General features: G+C 39.1%; 1 protein-coding gene across 2 annotated transcripts in view; it reads left to right on the forward strand.

Moving 5' to 3' along the window:
• Positions 1-9,519: 9,519 nt before the first annotated feature.
• Positions 9,520-15,152, forward strand: part of LPGAT1 (lysophosphatidylglycerol acyltransferase 1) — a 50,777-nt gene continuing 45,144 nt past the window's right edge. The window contains exons 1-3 of one of the 2 annotated variants that reach the window (XM_081315322.1): positions 9,520-9,841; positions 11,416-11,640; positions 12,640-12,907. In XM_081315322.1, coding sequence (XP_081171448.1) covers positions 12,670-12,907 — 238 coding nt within the window. In that variant the 5' untranslated portion in view covers positions 9,520-9,841; positions 11,416-11,640; positions 12,640-12,669. The remainder of the gene's footprint in view (positions 9,842-11,415; positions 11,641-12,639; positions 12,908-15,152) is intronic. The other variant, XM_081315323.1, reaches the window with a different exon arrangement.

Genomic DNA, 15,152 nt, shown 5'->3' on the forward strand with positions numbered 1-15,152 from the left:
CTAGTATATTATTTTTTTTTCTAGATTCTTGTAGTGTGTCATTTTTAATTACACATTCAAATCAATTCAGTCTTGCTTGATACAACCTGTTCCTCTTCCAAAATATCATTTACATATAGACTATGTTTTTAAAATTGAATTCTGAGTCCATTGTTCACGAATAGCCTTCAATATGTCTAACGTTAAAGTATTTTGCTCCAATCTGTGTTTGTAAGTTGAATTTAATTGCCATAAAACTTACTGTTCTGAATGTTCTTAATGTTTGAGAAGTAGTAAAAACTTAATTCCAAAAGTGATTAAGAAATGAGGCTTGGCTGAACTTTATGCTCATATAGGCTACATTATCACTGTCAACTTAGGTAAAATCAGTTAACTTCCAGGTGTTCAATTCACCATCTGACTGCAAAAACCTTAGTTTCTGCAGTCTACCCATGGGGAGCAACTGTCTGAGGAACATGTGGCCAATCTCACAAACTTTCTGGAGAAACTTTAGCAGCAGGCAGGATCTACCCTCTGGCTGCCAATCTCTGCCATAATTCTGTCTCTGCTAGGGATGTCTAGTTTGCCATGTCCTCACTGGAAGTTTCCATGACTGTAGGCTGAGTGCTACAGAAATCTATTTTCTATGTTTCCAAACTATGAATAAAAGGAATAAAAGAAGCAAAAGAATAGAAGTGCTGCTCGTATGTGAGATCAAAAGCATTACTTCCAAATCATATTTTAGAATATGTAGCCTTAATGTGTGCTTACTGGGGTGGCTTTTTTTAAAAAAGCAGAACATGGCTGTGGAAAGGGGGCAAACGTTTCTTGAAATACTACTAAAAAGCTTAAAGGTACTAGAGAAATGAGTAGTATGTATATATAATTGGATAATCATATTTGGATATATTGACCTAGACAAGAATTTAGATCAAAATTAGTTTAGAAGTAAGACATGACATAAATATCTAGGTTAGTGTTTTTTAACCTGGGCAATTTTAAAATATGTGGACTTTTGATTCAAATACTTCACGTTTTTGTTATAAAGTTCTTTTACTGATAGACACTGTTTTTAGTGTTATTACAATTATTTGTCATTCCATTTGGCTTAACAGTCTGTTTCATACTAAGAGAAGAGGATAAAATCTGAAGAATTTCCCAGTCAGAATTCTGAGAATTTTAGTCCACACATCTTCAAATTACTAATACTTTAGAAATACTGGTGTAGGTCCAGATTTTTGGCTGTTTTTAGGACTGCAACAAAAAAGCTGTAGCATTCTGGCCTTCCATAATTGGCCTTAGGTAGTTGGGATCACTCTGCATGTTGCAATATAGAGTGTGGCCTTCCATATTTTTATTTGTGTTACAGATTTACCTTTGAGTGGAGCAAAAAATACCTCTGCATATCTGAAATATATGCAGAGAGACTAGCTATCGAGACTAGCTATCGAGTTCCTGTTATCTTGTTTGTTGTGGACTTTGAAATGGAAACAAATGGTTTAAATGTGTTTTTTTTTTAAAAACGTGGGTCAGGAAAAAGAATGCAGATAAAGAGTTTTACAACTGATGAGAGTATCACAGGGTCAAAATTCAGAGGCTATAGTAGCATGTACTTTCTGTTATCATTGAAGTACTATGAGTTTAGTTCCTCAAAATGAAATTGGATAGCACAGTAAGGTCAGAGTTTAGAAACTCCTGGTCAGTAGTAAAATTACTGGAAATACTTAATGGGAAAGATTACTGGATTAATGAAATACCCTGTTTTTATTAGTATTATTCCTGCACTGAAATTTAAGTACCGTAATCCTCTAAACTTAATTTAAATTTAATTTTACTATAAGGAGTGTAACTAGATAGCGTATGACTATTGAGATTTTTGCAATCTAATTTCTCTTTTTTAATGAAATAAAGAATTGTTTACACTTGCTTCTTCCCCCAGGCTTTTATTTACAAGAACAAGCCAAGATTAAACATACAGTATGTAGAAACTAATTATTAAATCGTATCCAGTTTGGCATTCAGCCATTGTGACTTCTATCTATCTGCCTCCCTTTTTTCTGTAGGAAACTGGACTTGGAATCATCCCGCTGCAAGAAAAGGAAAGAGGAGGAAAAAAAGATCAGGGAGAGACAAGAGTATTTATTTATTTATTTATTGCATTTATATACCGCCCTTTCCCTGAGGACTCAGGGCGGTTTACAGGGAATTAAAATCAACCATACAAAAGTTAAAACCCAATTTAAAAACCTGTTTCACTTGAAAGTAGGCAATTTCACTATTTCCTCTCTTTAAGTATGGTGGATGGGATTGAATAATATTGGAGACTAAGGCATTCCAAATTATTTATTCCTAAATTTGCAAGGTAGGAAACTAGTCACCACATGGAGATGATGTTTCTTTTGAGATGTTCTTCATTTGTTTGGTGTATATTATGTATTGATGCACTGTAATGTTACCTGGAATGAAATCTGGCCACTGTATTGCTATTACTGTTTCATTCCTTAAAAAGAATCACCCAAGGCAATGGTTCTTTGCCAGCAAGAATAGCAATTGTTGATATCCCATTCCCTCAAGCTTCTGAACTCAAGCCAAGTCTCAATACCACTGGGAAGAGTGCTAATCCAACATTCCACATGGGAGATTTATAAAGTCAATTGATGTCACAATGACAGAGCAGGAGTGTGGGAAAAGCCAAGATTTGCAGAAAATCATTAATAAAAACTCTTAAAATATTATTGCTACCTTGTAAGAGTTGTGTTCATGCTGGACTTTTCTGAAAAGCTTAGGACAATGACCTCCTTCTACTAGAGTACAGAAACTGAAGTCAAGATCAATTGATTTTGCAGCTGGTAGGAACAGCTCTGAGTAAATCAGTATCACACAGCATATTTAGTAATAACCAGAATGGTATACAATAAAATATTGCAATATAAATGCTCCCTATTCAGGATGCCAGGATTCCAACAATTTCCCCTCCTACATCAAGTTTTATATTTTTTCCCGTACAATATTCCATACTGTTCTCTATGCCTTTAGTTTTTACTAGATTGTTTTTTTAGAGACAGGACTCCATGACTTTTTGATAGTATTAAATATTACTTGAGCTTGTGGAACCTTTCTACCTTTGCACTATTTCTTGGTACTGTCAACCCTTTGAAAGTAGATCATTATTGTTTCATTGTCTGGATTTTCAGTAAACTGAATTTGATGATCAGTAAAGTCCTCTATCTTAGTATTCACTTCTTCCACTCCTGTTGTTTTTTGGATTAATAGTTCCTTAGCTACAATCAGGGTTTTGTTTTGTAGCTCTAGGCTGGCACCTTTGTTTTTCAAGAGAGCTTTGAGTTTCTCATTGTTTGCAAACATACTTTCAAGTACAAATTTTAACATAGCCAAGGTTTTTTGCTGATCCTCCTCCATTTCTGACATATTTATAAACAGTCTTTCTAGTGAAGGCCATTAAACAAAAGTCAGTAAATGTACACCTCCACCGTTCCTAGACACCAATTTCACTGCCCAGCTGCTCTTTCACAGTGAAATCTCTCATAGATAATACCAAGGTCAGGTCTGGGCTGTGAGCAAGTCTCTTTGTCAGAAGGAATAAACTGTTGTACCAAGCTTCACCACAAGATGTCCCCGCTAGCATTTGGAGTCTTTTTCAGATCCTGGGCTAAGTTCTTATTTGATTTAAATTCTTTTTTGCAAATAAAATAAAATAGCAGGTTTCAGTAAGAATGGGAACTTTTTGGGTCCCCAAATTCCAAAATAATAAATATCCAATTATATTAAGTTGATCTTTTCAATGCTTTGTTTCCCCTTGGTGATCAGACACTGCCATTTTAGAGAGTGGGAAAGAAAAAATTCCCTTCCCTCTCTCCTCACAAAGGGAAAAATTTTCAAGAAGCTTTTAACAGGAAAAGTACTTGGGGTACAGAGAAGGTAAGATCTCATCCAATTCCTCCACGTTGCTTTCAAGGTGCTTGTTAGTAAATTTGGCCTTGGCTGTCAACAGCTTGATGATGGGCCATATTAGTGGCTGATCTTTCCCGTCAGTTTGAAGAGCTGCCCTGGATCAAACAGGAGGGCTGCCGCCCTTCTGCAATCACTTGGGGGTCCTCTTTGCACTTGCTGCCCCTACAGGGCGACTTCTGACCCACTTCAGGGTCCCCGGCAGGAGAAAACCAGACGGTGGAGAGAGAAATCTCCCCAAATGTTCGCCAGCACTGCGATCGCAAACCAGAAGCCCTGAATAAATAACATATGAGTTCTGAAGGAGTTGGCAGATGTTATCTCAGAACCATTGCACCATATCTTTGAAAAATCCTGGAGCACTGGGGAACTACCTGAGGATTGGAAAAGGGCTGATGTGATTCCCATCTTCAAGAAAGGGAAAAAAAACAGACCCAGGAAACTACAGACCAATCAGTCTAACATCAATACCTGTGAAGATCTTGGAAAAGACAATCAAAAAACAGATCTGCAAACAACTAGAAGCAAACAAAGTTATAACTGGTAGCCAGCACTGGTTTTTAAAAACAGATCATGCCAAACCAATCTTATTTCATTCTTTGATAAGGTGACTATATTAGTAGACCAGTGAAATGCCATTGACATAGTATACTTAGATTTCAGTAAGGCATTTGACAAAGTAGAACACAACCTACTTCTAGGTAAGCTAGAAAAAGGCGGAATAGACAACGTCACCACCAGATGGATTTGTAGCTGGCTGACAAACTGTACACAGAGAATAGTCCTCAATGGTACTACATCCACATGGAGAGAAGTAAGCAGTGGGGTACCACAAGGCACTGTCTTAGGCCCAGTACTCTTCAATATCTTCATAAATAACTTAGATGAGGGAATAGAAGGGCAACTCATTACATTTGCAGATGACACTAAACGGGCAGGAATAGCCAACATCCTAGAAGACAATCAGGATCCAAAAAGATCTTGACAAACTTGAACAATGGGCCCTATCCAACAAAATGAACTTTAATGTGGAGAAAAGCAAAGTTTTACATTTAGGCAAGAAAAATCAAAGGTATGTTAAGATTAGGTGAGACTTGGCTCAAAAACAGTAACTGTGAGAGGGGCCTTGGAGTCCTAGTGGATGATCACTTGAATATGAGCCAGCAGTGTGCAGCAGCAGCCAAAAAGCTAATACAATCCTGGGTTGTAGAAAATGAGGCATAGAAGTATCAGTACCACTTTATAAAACCTCTAGTAAGACCAAACCTGGAATATTGCAACCAATTTTGGTCACCATACTACAAAAAAGATGTTGAGACTTTGGAAAAAATTCAGAGAAGAGCAACTAAGATGATGAAAGGTCTGGAGACTACAACATGTGAAGAACGGCTGAAGGACTTGGGTTTGGCTAGTCTAAAGAAAAGAAGAAATAGGGGTGACATGATAGCAGTATTCCAGTATTTGAGGGGCTGCCACAAAGAAGAGTGGGTCAAATTATTCTCCAAAGCACCAGAAGGCAGGAAAAGAAACAATGGTTGGAAACTGATCAAAGAGAGAAGCAACCTGGAATTAAGGAGAAACTTCCTAACAGTGAGAGCAACTAACCAGAAATCATGGGCGCTCCATCACTGGAGATTTTTAAGAAGAGACTAGTAGACAGTCACTTGTCTGAAATGGAATAGGTTCTCCTGCTTGAGCAGGGGGCTGGACTAGAAGACCTCCATAGTCCCTTCCAGCTCTATTCTATTCTAATCAGTCACACAAATAAGGATGGGACTTCAATTCCTCAGTCATGGCTGCCATCTTGTCTTTTTTCACCAGTCTCCCATAAAACACCCTGCTCCAGTTTGCGGAAGACTGTTGTAGAAATAGACCAAAAAAGCATTTCTTGTTGAAGGAGTTAATTTCTTTCAAATACTTCACATTTTTCTGTCTGTTTTTACTAGTAGACACTGTCTTTAGTGTCACTGTTATCATTTATCATTCCATTTGACTTAACCATCTGACTTATACCAAAAGAAGAGGATAAAATCTTTGAAAATAGCATTATATAAATAATAATTTGTCTCCCAGCTTAATATGTATTAACTCACAAAATACATAGTGAATAATTAACAGGCACGTGGTAAGGGCTGACTCTTTCTTTTCATATTAAAATAGGCCCGTGCCATTCAAAAATGCTAAAACTTAGTAAGTCATAACCCAGCCTATCTGACTACAGGATTTCCACAAAGTTTGAGTGAGATTTAGATTTAATCTACATACAAATGACTACTTGAGTACTTTTGCATTATGCACTCTGTCACACTCTCTTCTAAAAAGATTAACAAGTTGGAACTTGTACTTCAGCAGCTGTATAATTAACTTGCAGTAAACAAATTTGATAATTGTTTCATGCTGGTGTCTTGCTCACTGAATAAAATTACTTCCTGAATTAAGTCTTAGTATATATTTGTGCCAATTTGACCAATAGCAAGTAAAGTCTTCTGTATTATCATCATCCGTAAATTTCAATACCTATTTGATGTTTCATTAATGATTGTCTAATTATAGAAAGTGTATTTTCTTACGGATGTATATGTCAGTTTTTAAAAATGAGTTAAGCTAGATTAGCCTTTCCCAACTTGCTTCCTTCCAGATTAAGAAAGATAATGTCCAATGATACCTATACTGGCTGGAATTTTGGGGAATTAAAGTTAAGCACATCCTGATTTTAAGAAATTGGAAAACTCAGAATTAAACTTTACTGAATATTTAGGACTGTTGCTGAAAACAGCTGTTTTGTATTTTACTTCTCTCTTTTCTTGTGCAATGTGCAGAAATGAAACACTTGATAAGACATCAAGGTGTTTTTTTTCTACCAACCCTCCTACTGCCAATGATGTAGAATTTGAGTAGGAAAGTAAACAACAGAAAGGGAAAATTTTATGAGAGTAATTGGGTAAATAAATCTTTCTAGACACCAAAGACTGAATTAAAGATCTTTGCATGGAAAGACAGTCATTTGTGATTGAAGTAGAAAATTCCATTGCTTATGTAAACACATAAATTACTATGTATTGAACATATCTACTGTTTAATTCTTTTTTAAATTTTGTATTTTCATGTTCTTTTTTAGTTTTTATTGTTGTGAGCCACCCTGAGTCCTAAGGGAGAAGGGTGGCATATAAATATAATAAATCAAATCAAATCAATCAATCAATCAATCAATCGTTTTCATGTCATAGTGCATTCCTATGTATGCCTACTAAAATGATTATGTTCTGTGGTATTTAAATTTGCTGAATAAAGATTGTTAATACTGAGTATTGGAATACTGAGTATTGGAATTAATACTGAGTATTGGAATCATAAAAACAGTTGAACTTGCATAAAGTTCTAAGATATAAACTAAAATTTGGTTGCTTTATGCTGCTGGGATGCTGTGTATACTTAGATGCTGTGACTGTAAATAACTGTTTATTGCTCAGAAAATTGCTTAATCCCAGTCAACTGAGGTGTATTCAATAAATCACAAATAGTTGTGAGAACAAAGCCTCTGTGGAAGTTATCACAATAGTATAACAATAGTATAACAGTGATTTAGTACCATAAAACCAGATTAATAACTTTTACATTGTTAGAAATCATGGATGAACATCAGTCACATATTTATGATTTTAAGAATAAGGATTTGATTACAAAGTTTATGTTTGTCCATATTTTATATAAATTATATCAAATTTAACGTCCTGCCATAATTCATTTGCAGATTTTGGAATTCAAGATAAAGCCTGACTTCAGAGTTGCCTCACTTGAACAGTATGGGGAGTTGATCTTAAACATAATTTTCAGTGATGTAACAGATCCAGACGAAATGATTATTAAAGCCTGAAGTACTAAATATTTAGCTTTGCTGAAATGCCAAACAGTATAAATTTTGACTTAAATAATTTTACAGAGTACTTCTAGCCAAATTAGTACTACCAGTAAGTATACTATCCACCTAAATAACTGGCTGAAGAATTTTAATGTATTCTAATACAAGGATGTATATAGATTGAGACTCCAGGGTCACATGTGCTCCTGCAAGCCTTAGTTCCATGGTGGCAAACCTATGGCACGTAGCACGCAGAGCCCTCTCTGTGGGCACATGTGCCGTCACCCCAGTCCTAGGCCTTCAGCTGGGTTTTATAAAACCTTACCACTTTAGGCCTCTGCCGCCGTGTGCAAAAAAAAAAAAGGTTCAATCAATCAATTTCAACTTCTTGGGGGGGGGAAATCTCGCAAAGTTGGAATTGATTGAACTTTTTAGTCCCACCCAGTCTGCCGTTACCACTGCAGCCACACCAACCCAATGGGCCACACCCACCCGGCACCCGAAGATACATAAGTGGGTTTCTGGTTGCAGTTTGGGCACTCAGTCTCTAAAAGGTTCGCCATCACTGCCTTAGTTGAAACCAGAGCCCCTCTAAAAATTGCTGCATATTTTAATTCAAATCTAATAGTCAGAGGGAAAATTAATTCACCTTAATTAATTCAGCCAATTCTTATTTTCTTTTCCCAATGTCTCATTAAAAATATAGATGTAAAACAATGGTCATGTTGCATAAGATCCTTTTAGTTCAGTCTATCTTGATTTCCAAGGTATATCATGCAAAATTATGTTGTTTAATGTTATGTGGTTTTGGTTACATATTCACAGAGAAAACAATTTAAAATTGTAATACAGAATAGATTCAGAGTTCCAGCTAGTTGTTCCTATCAGAATGTCTTTTATGTTTTGACCCTGAACAACAGTTGGCACTTGCTAATTGTTCTCTGAGTTGTTGCAGAATATCCCATTTTAGGCATTTTTCTAAAGTTTAAATTTTTGCAAACTTTGCAGAACTTCCTTGGGTTTACCTCTTCTTTGTAGATGAGCCAGTTTGCTCATAAATACTTAGAAAATTACTATAAGTAATAAACAGAAATAAAACTAATGCAATAACGATTTTCTTATTTTTAGCTAAAAATGCAGGTCACTACAGACCTCCATGCACCCAACAATCTTTAACAACAGTGAAAATTAGAGCAGAATGGTGTTGCAAACCTATTCCTGCCTACAATACTAAGTTTTACTTTCAATAGGCCCTGGCTCAAGTTTCCTCTTGCTGCCTCTCCTTCCTTCCTTCCTTCCCCTTCTCCGGGCCTTTAGAGAACACGTGAGAAATTGGGGCGACGGGGCTGGGTTTGGTTTTTTTTTTACACCACCAGTCTTAATCTCCTAACAGGACTTTTTAAATTCAAGACTCGAGAGTCACGAAGTGTGCAAAAGCCGTGGCGTTGTCAGGTCGCCCTGGCAGCCATTCGGCCATATCCTCTTCTTGCTGCTGGTACAGCCATTCAAGGCTGAGGACAACGGGAAGGCTGCGAAACCTCTTCGCATTTTTTATCGGCTGCAATTCTTGTCGCCGTTTCTCCGATATTCTGCCTTTCGCGTTCCTTTTAGCGGGAAGAAGGGCGCGCTTTGGCTGCCTCTTCCGGGACCGGGGAGGGGAGTTGCGAGGGAGGCGGCCTGCTGAGGCCCAGCCCGCCGGGAGTTTGGCTGACTGGCGGGCGGAGGGACGGACGAAGGAAGCCAGACTGCTAAGCTTCGGCTCGTTAGAGGGAGCTATCGGCCGGAGACAGCGGGGCTTGCTGCAGTGAAGGACCTGCTCGTGCTTTCGCTTCCACCTCCTCGAGAGCCAGCGAAACTTGCCGGCGAGCCGAGTTAGCCGCAGGAGAAAGAGGCGGCGTCGAGGGGTCACGGCGCAGCCTCTTCGCGGCAGTCGAGGTGGGCGAGGGCCCTGGCGGCCACGGTTGCCACCGTTATGAATCCGACGGGCTCCTCAGAACCGGCCCTGCAAGGAAAGCCGCCTAGCCCTAGTCGGAGGTACGAAAGCCATCCTTTGCCTGCCAGCGGCGCCTCTCGAGAGGGGGAAGAGGAGGGACAGGGGCGCCAGATAAGTGAGGGAGCCTTCAAGCCGCTCCCCTCCTCTTTCCCGGGGTTTTTCGGGAAGGAGCCCCTCCTGGGGGAGAAGCCGAGGACAGGCTCTTGCCGCCCTTCAAAGGACCCCCTCTTGTCGCCCGAAGCGAGGTCGGGGCGCTTCCTTCCCATTGGCGCTCTCTTCAGATCCTCCCCTTGCTCTGGGTGAGCAGCGCGGCGTGGCGGCGGTGATGGAGGAGGAGGAGGAGGAGGAGGAAGAGGAGGGCGGCGGCTGTCGCCCTTGAGGAGGCTACCCTGGAGCCCGAGGTTGAACTTGAAAAGGGACGGGGTCGTCCACGGCTGCCTTTCTAGGCTCATTTTGGGCAAAACGGGGAGATGCCTTCGCCCGCCCAGAGAGAACGTGACCCTTTCAGGGCTTTCGTTCCGGGGGGGGACGGACGGGGACGGCGGTCGGTCGGAGGAGAGCGACCCACCGGTGTCCTAGGTAGGCGACGGTGCTTTTTTGCGAAAGGTTCTCCCACTGGAGGCTGAGGAGGCGCACCGTTAGTGCCCTTGAAAGAAGTTTCTAATCGGGAGGAAGGAGCCAATTCAAGTTCCTGGGAAAGACCCAGTCCCAACCTTGAAAGTTTGCGGCCGGGCTTGACCCGGAATGTGCTCTATTCCCGCTTAGGATCCTTTCGGTTTCCTCCGTTATTGGAAAAAGGTGGAGAATTCACACTCCCCGCGCCGTTAGAGGACGTGAGGGGGGAATTCCAGTTTTCCGTGTGAATGTGAGGTGATAAGTGTATTTTCGAGGGCATTTTCATACAGGTAAAATGGGTCACTCCCCATGCTTTCTATGCCGCCCCTCCGTGTCTGTGCATCCCTTGCTTGTAGCACTTGTGAAAATCTACTCTTTTCAACCTGTCCTATAGGGAGGAGGCTAATTTTATTACTACGTGGTGAAACACGCATGGTTTGGAGGGAGAATTTTCTCAAGAGACCTATCCTTCCTCTTCCGTTACTTAAACAAGAGTAAAATGCTTCTGAGCACCGCGGAGTAGTGCGCTTAGTTCTTCTCTGTTTGACCCGGGAATGACTAGCGCTTGCTCATATTTTTTTTTTGGAAGCCCGTGCAAACTTGTGCTTGTCCAGAGAGCTCGAGCCTGTGTTCCTGATCCGAAATGCTCGATAGCGGCGGCTGAGATTTAAGAGATCCTCCGCGTCTTTTTTTCCTGCCTTACGGCGCACAAGCGCTCAGATACCCCAACAGGTGCGAGAGTTGCGCTTGCTGCCCTCTTCCTCCCGGGAGGAGAAGCGGATCCAACCAGCCGGGGTGATCCGCGGCGGAATTCAGCCTCTTCTCTTGGGAAGGCGCGCGAATCGCCACAGGCCCCGAATATTGTGCAAAATCTTCTTAGGGTGTGTGATAGGTCTTCTGGACTGCGCCTTCCCTTGTATATAACCTGGCTGGTTCCGGCGTTTGTGGTGTTTCAGTCTCTCTCAGTGGTATCTCCGCTTGTGTTTTTTTCCCCCCTCAGTGAAGTGCAGGGGAAATAGGGAGTGTTCCCAACCCATTCCGTTGGATCTAGGCCAGCAACCTCCATGTCCATGAGACCGCCGTTATCCCGCCAGAGTTGCTGCCGCTGCCTCCACTTCCTTCTCCTTCACCGGCAGCCACCGATCAAGGCGCCCCCCTCTACTGCTAAGGCCATCAGGCCCACTTCTCTGGGCCCTCCTGTTCCCTTTCCTCTGCGCAGCAGAAGGTGAGCGATTCAGCGAATAGTGTGGGCTGAGCCTGTTTGCCTTTCTTCTGTTCTCCTTCCCCAGCCCTTCACTAGAATTCTACATATTCCAGATACAAGCATTGAATGTCATAAATCCTGCTCCTAGATAAGTCTCTTTCGGATGGAGTCTCTAGGCTTTGTTCCCCTTTGCTACCTATTTGCCTTTTAAATTGGTGCTTCCTTTTGTATTTTAATTTCACTGTTTCCTTCTTGTAATTTAGGAGTTGTGATCATTCTAATCATGTTACTAATTAATGGCTTTGTCCTTTTTAAAATCATTTAGTGATCTACAGTGATCTACAGTGCCTCACAATAAAATCTCAAGGCATACGCTTAAAAGCATAATAGTCTGCATGTTTTCCATTTTTCTTTTTACCTACAGTTCCTCTTGCAAAATAAAGAGCAGTTAGATATTCTTGATGTTAATATGTAAACCATCTTTACAATTTTTTATGGAGGAAAAGCAAAGGGAATTCTTTGTCTCAAAAGATCAGCCCTTTGTATATTATAAATAGGTTTTCTATGTTATCAAATAGATTGCACATTTCTTTAGTATGCCTGGTGTGGCATACTTAAGACATTGAAAATGATTTACTTTATATTCAATAATCTTATTGAGAGATAAAATGTATATCCTTGTAAATGTATAATTGTGTAAAATATACTTGTAAAAACACAAACCCTAGGGCCATGAGGAACAGTTTTGTAAGATCTCTTCTAGCAATTGTGAATATAACAACAATAAAGACAAGTAATTCTGATTGGTAGCCTGCAGTGAAGTTTATTATGCTTTTTAAAAAAGATTTGAGAACAAATCTTATGTAGTGGTCTAGAAAATTGAAAAAAAATGAAAATACTGGCAACATATATTGCTAATATTTTTAGATGAAAATCTTTTTGATTAGGAAGGATTTTTTTAAAAAAAACATGAAGTTGTGTACTTTATTCTGAGTAATTTTTCTCTTTCTTATTCTGTAGGAAAAGACTACAGGCTTCTGTGTGAAAAGAATGGCTATAACTTTGGAAAAGGCCCAAAGGGCAAGCTATATATTTCTGAAAGCAGTGTTAAGATTTAGCTTCATGGTTGCTAATAACCTTGTTGCTATTCCGTCCTATGTTCTGTACATGATAGTACTGCAACCTCTTCGATTGTTGGATAATAAAAGGTTTTGGTATATCGAAGGAGTATTATTTAAATGGCTTTTAGCCATGGTGGCATCCTGGGGCTGGTGGGCAGGATATACAGGTAAGAACATTTTCTTGATATGAAATGTTTATATGTACAGGAATAAATCACTGGCAGCGATTACATGATGCACTCAACCACACTTGGGCTAACATATATGAACCCTATGTTGTTAATTTATGGCACAGTTTGCTATGCAAGTCATATATTTTAAACCATAGTTCAGTTAAGGATGTTGGACAAACAGCTGTGTTTTAAGCATATTAATATATTCTTAAAATAATTACATATGTTCTTGCACAGATACAAGAAATGCTTAGAGTATTACAAATTAGGTTGTCTTCTTGTCCACATTATTGTGCCTTGTTTAAAGTAATGTAAAGTATACATGACAGCTAAAGAACCCAGTACCAAAGTGATTCTCCAACAGAAAATGTATATTAAGTCTATGAGTTTTGAAGCTCATTTAGTCTATTCTTGCCTCAGAGGCATTCTTAAACATGCTTTTATTTGACACTTCAAAAAAGGCAAGTTGATATTGAAAAAAGCTGTATTGAATACAGATTCATTTGCAAGTAGTTTACAAAAAAAGCTTCATTGTTTGTGGTGAAGAGGAGGTTATATTGAATCTGCATGCTATCCTAGATGCTGTTATTTGGGCTGCATTGAAATTTGTGGATTGGAAACATAGAGCTTGAATACATTTAGCAGAGTAAACCAAAAGGTGGTTTGTTTGCATTTGTAGCCTAGAATATTGTGCAAAGTCAGCTGTAGTGATTTGTCAACTATGGTGTATGAGCTTGTGAATTTAACCAGGTTTGTTCAATAAATCATGGTTAAAATATGACAACACGTGTGTGAAATCAGTCATAGTGAATGCTGAAATTAATACTGTTTTTATAACAACTGTCACAAATAGTTTGTGGAAATGTTTCTGTGAATGTCACCCTTTACTATTTCATTTTATTGTTTTATTGACATATTCATCCAAATAGTGTTGATATCCCAAGTGATAACCTAGATAGTTACAGGATAGTTATGTACTCATAATAATAGAATTGAAAGAAATTCTTTAAACCATGAAGGTCAGTTCTTTGTTCAAAGGAAGAATCCATATGAAAACAGTGATAAATTGGTTGTATATATCTGCTTCTGCTGAACTCATCCACTTTTGGGGGAATCAAAAGCGCCTCTTTGAATAAGTGGTTGTACTGTTAAACTGCTCTTTCTGTTAGGATTTTATTCTTAATGTTCAGCTGAAATTTGCTGTCTTGTTACCTAAATTCATCATTCTGTATCTTTTGTTTGGGTTGATGAAGAACAGATATTTATATTCTCTATTGGTAGCCTTTCTGGTGCTTAGAAATGTTAACTCACATCCTCTCCCAGTTGTCTTATGGCAAAACATATCTAATGCCTCCTGTCTATCCTCATAAAACATAGTTTCTAATCTCATGATGATTTTCATTGCCATTTTTTTGAGCTTAATCCAGTTTTGTTAACTATAAAGTATGATGACTGAAGATGACAGAGTTCTGGTGAGATCTAATAAGTAGGACTGAAGTAGAATTATTGCTTCTTAAGATTAGAAGCCATACTTCTGTTGATATATCCAAAAATTTCATTTGCCTTTTTTGCTGTCACATCACACTGATGACTTATTCACTTTATTCACTAATGCAAGATCAGATATTGCCAAGTTCATATCTATACATTTGGTTTTTGCTCCCTTCATAAAACACTTATTATTTTCAGCCCACTTCTCTAATAAAATCATTTTTTAGTTCTTGCTGTCTTCTAGAATATAAGCTTTTCCATCATTTTTGGGATAACTAGACCTATAATAAGTACTCTCTATCTTCTGATGTAAGCCTGAAATAAAAATATTATAAAATGTGAGGTTGATGGCCAAAATTCTATGGTATTTTAGCTGATACTTCATTCCAACATAGTAAATGTCTGTTGATGAGCACAATTCAGTATGATTTTAATACCTGCTCTATATCCACGTAATTTTCATGCCATCCAGGTCATATTCAGCTACCGTGCTAATTATGTTTGTGAATTATATACACATGCATAGTCAACATTGTTCATGAATGATCAGTAGGTGCTGCGTGAAACAAAGTTATATCTCCTGATAGTAAGTAATTGATAAAGAGGAATTCCTCTGTGGTTGCAGCATTGTCAAACACATCATTGCAGTTGGCATGATCTATAACGGGTGCCCAACCTATGGTCTGTGGCCCAGGACTGGGCTGTGGGCTCTTGGCCAGTGGGCCACAGAAACGACTGGCAGGTGTGC

This window comes from Vipera berus, assembly GCF_964194415.1.
Source record: "Vipera berus genome assembly, chromosome: 1".
NCBI classification, from domain to species: Eukaryota; Metazoa; Chordata; class Lepidosauria; order Squamata; family Viperidae; genus Vipera; species Vipera berus.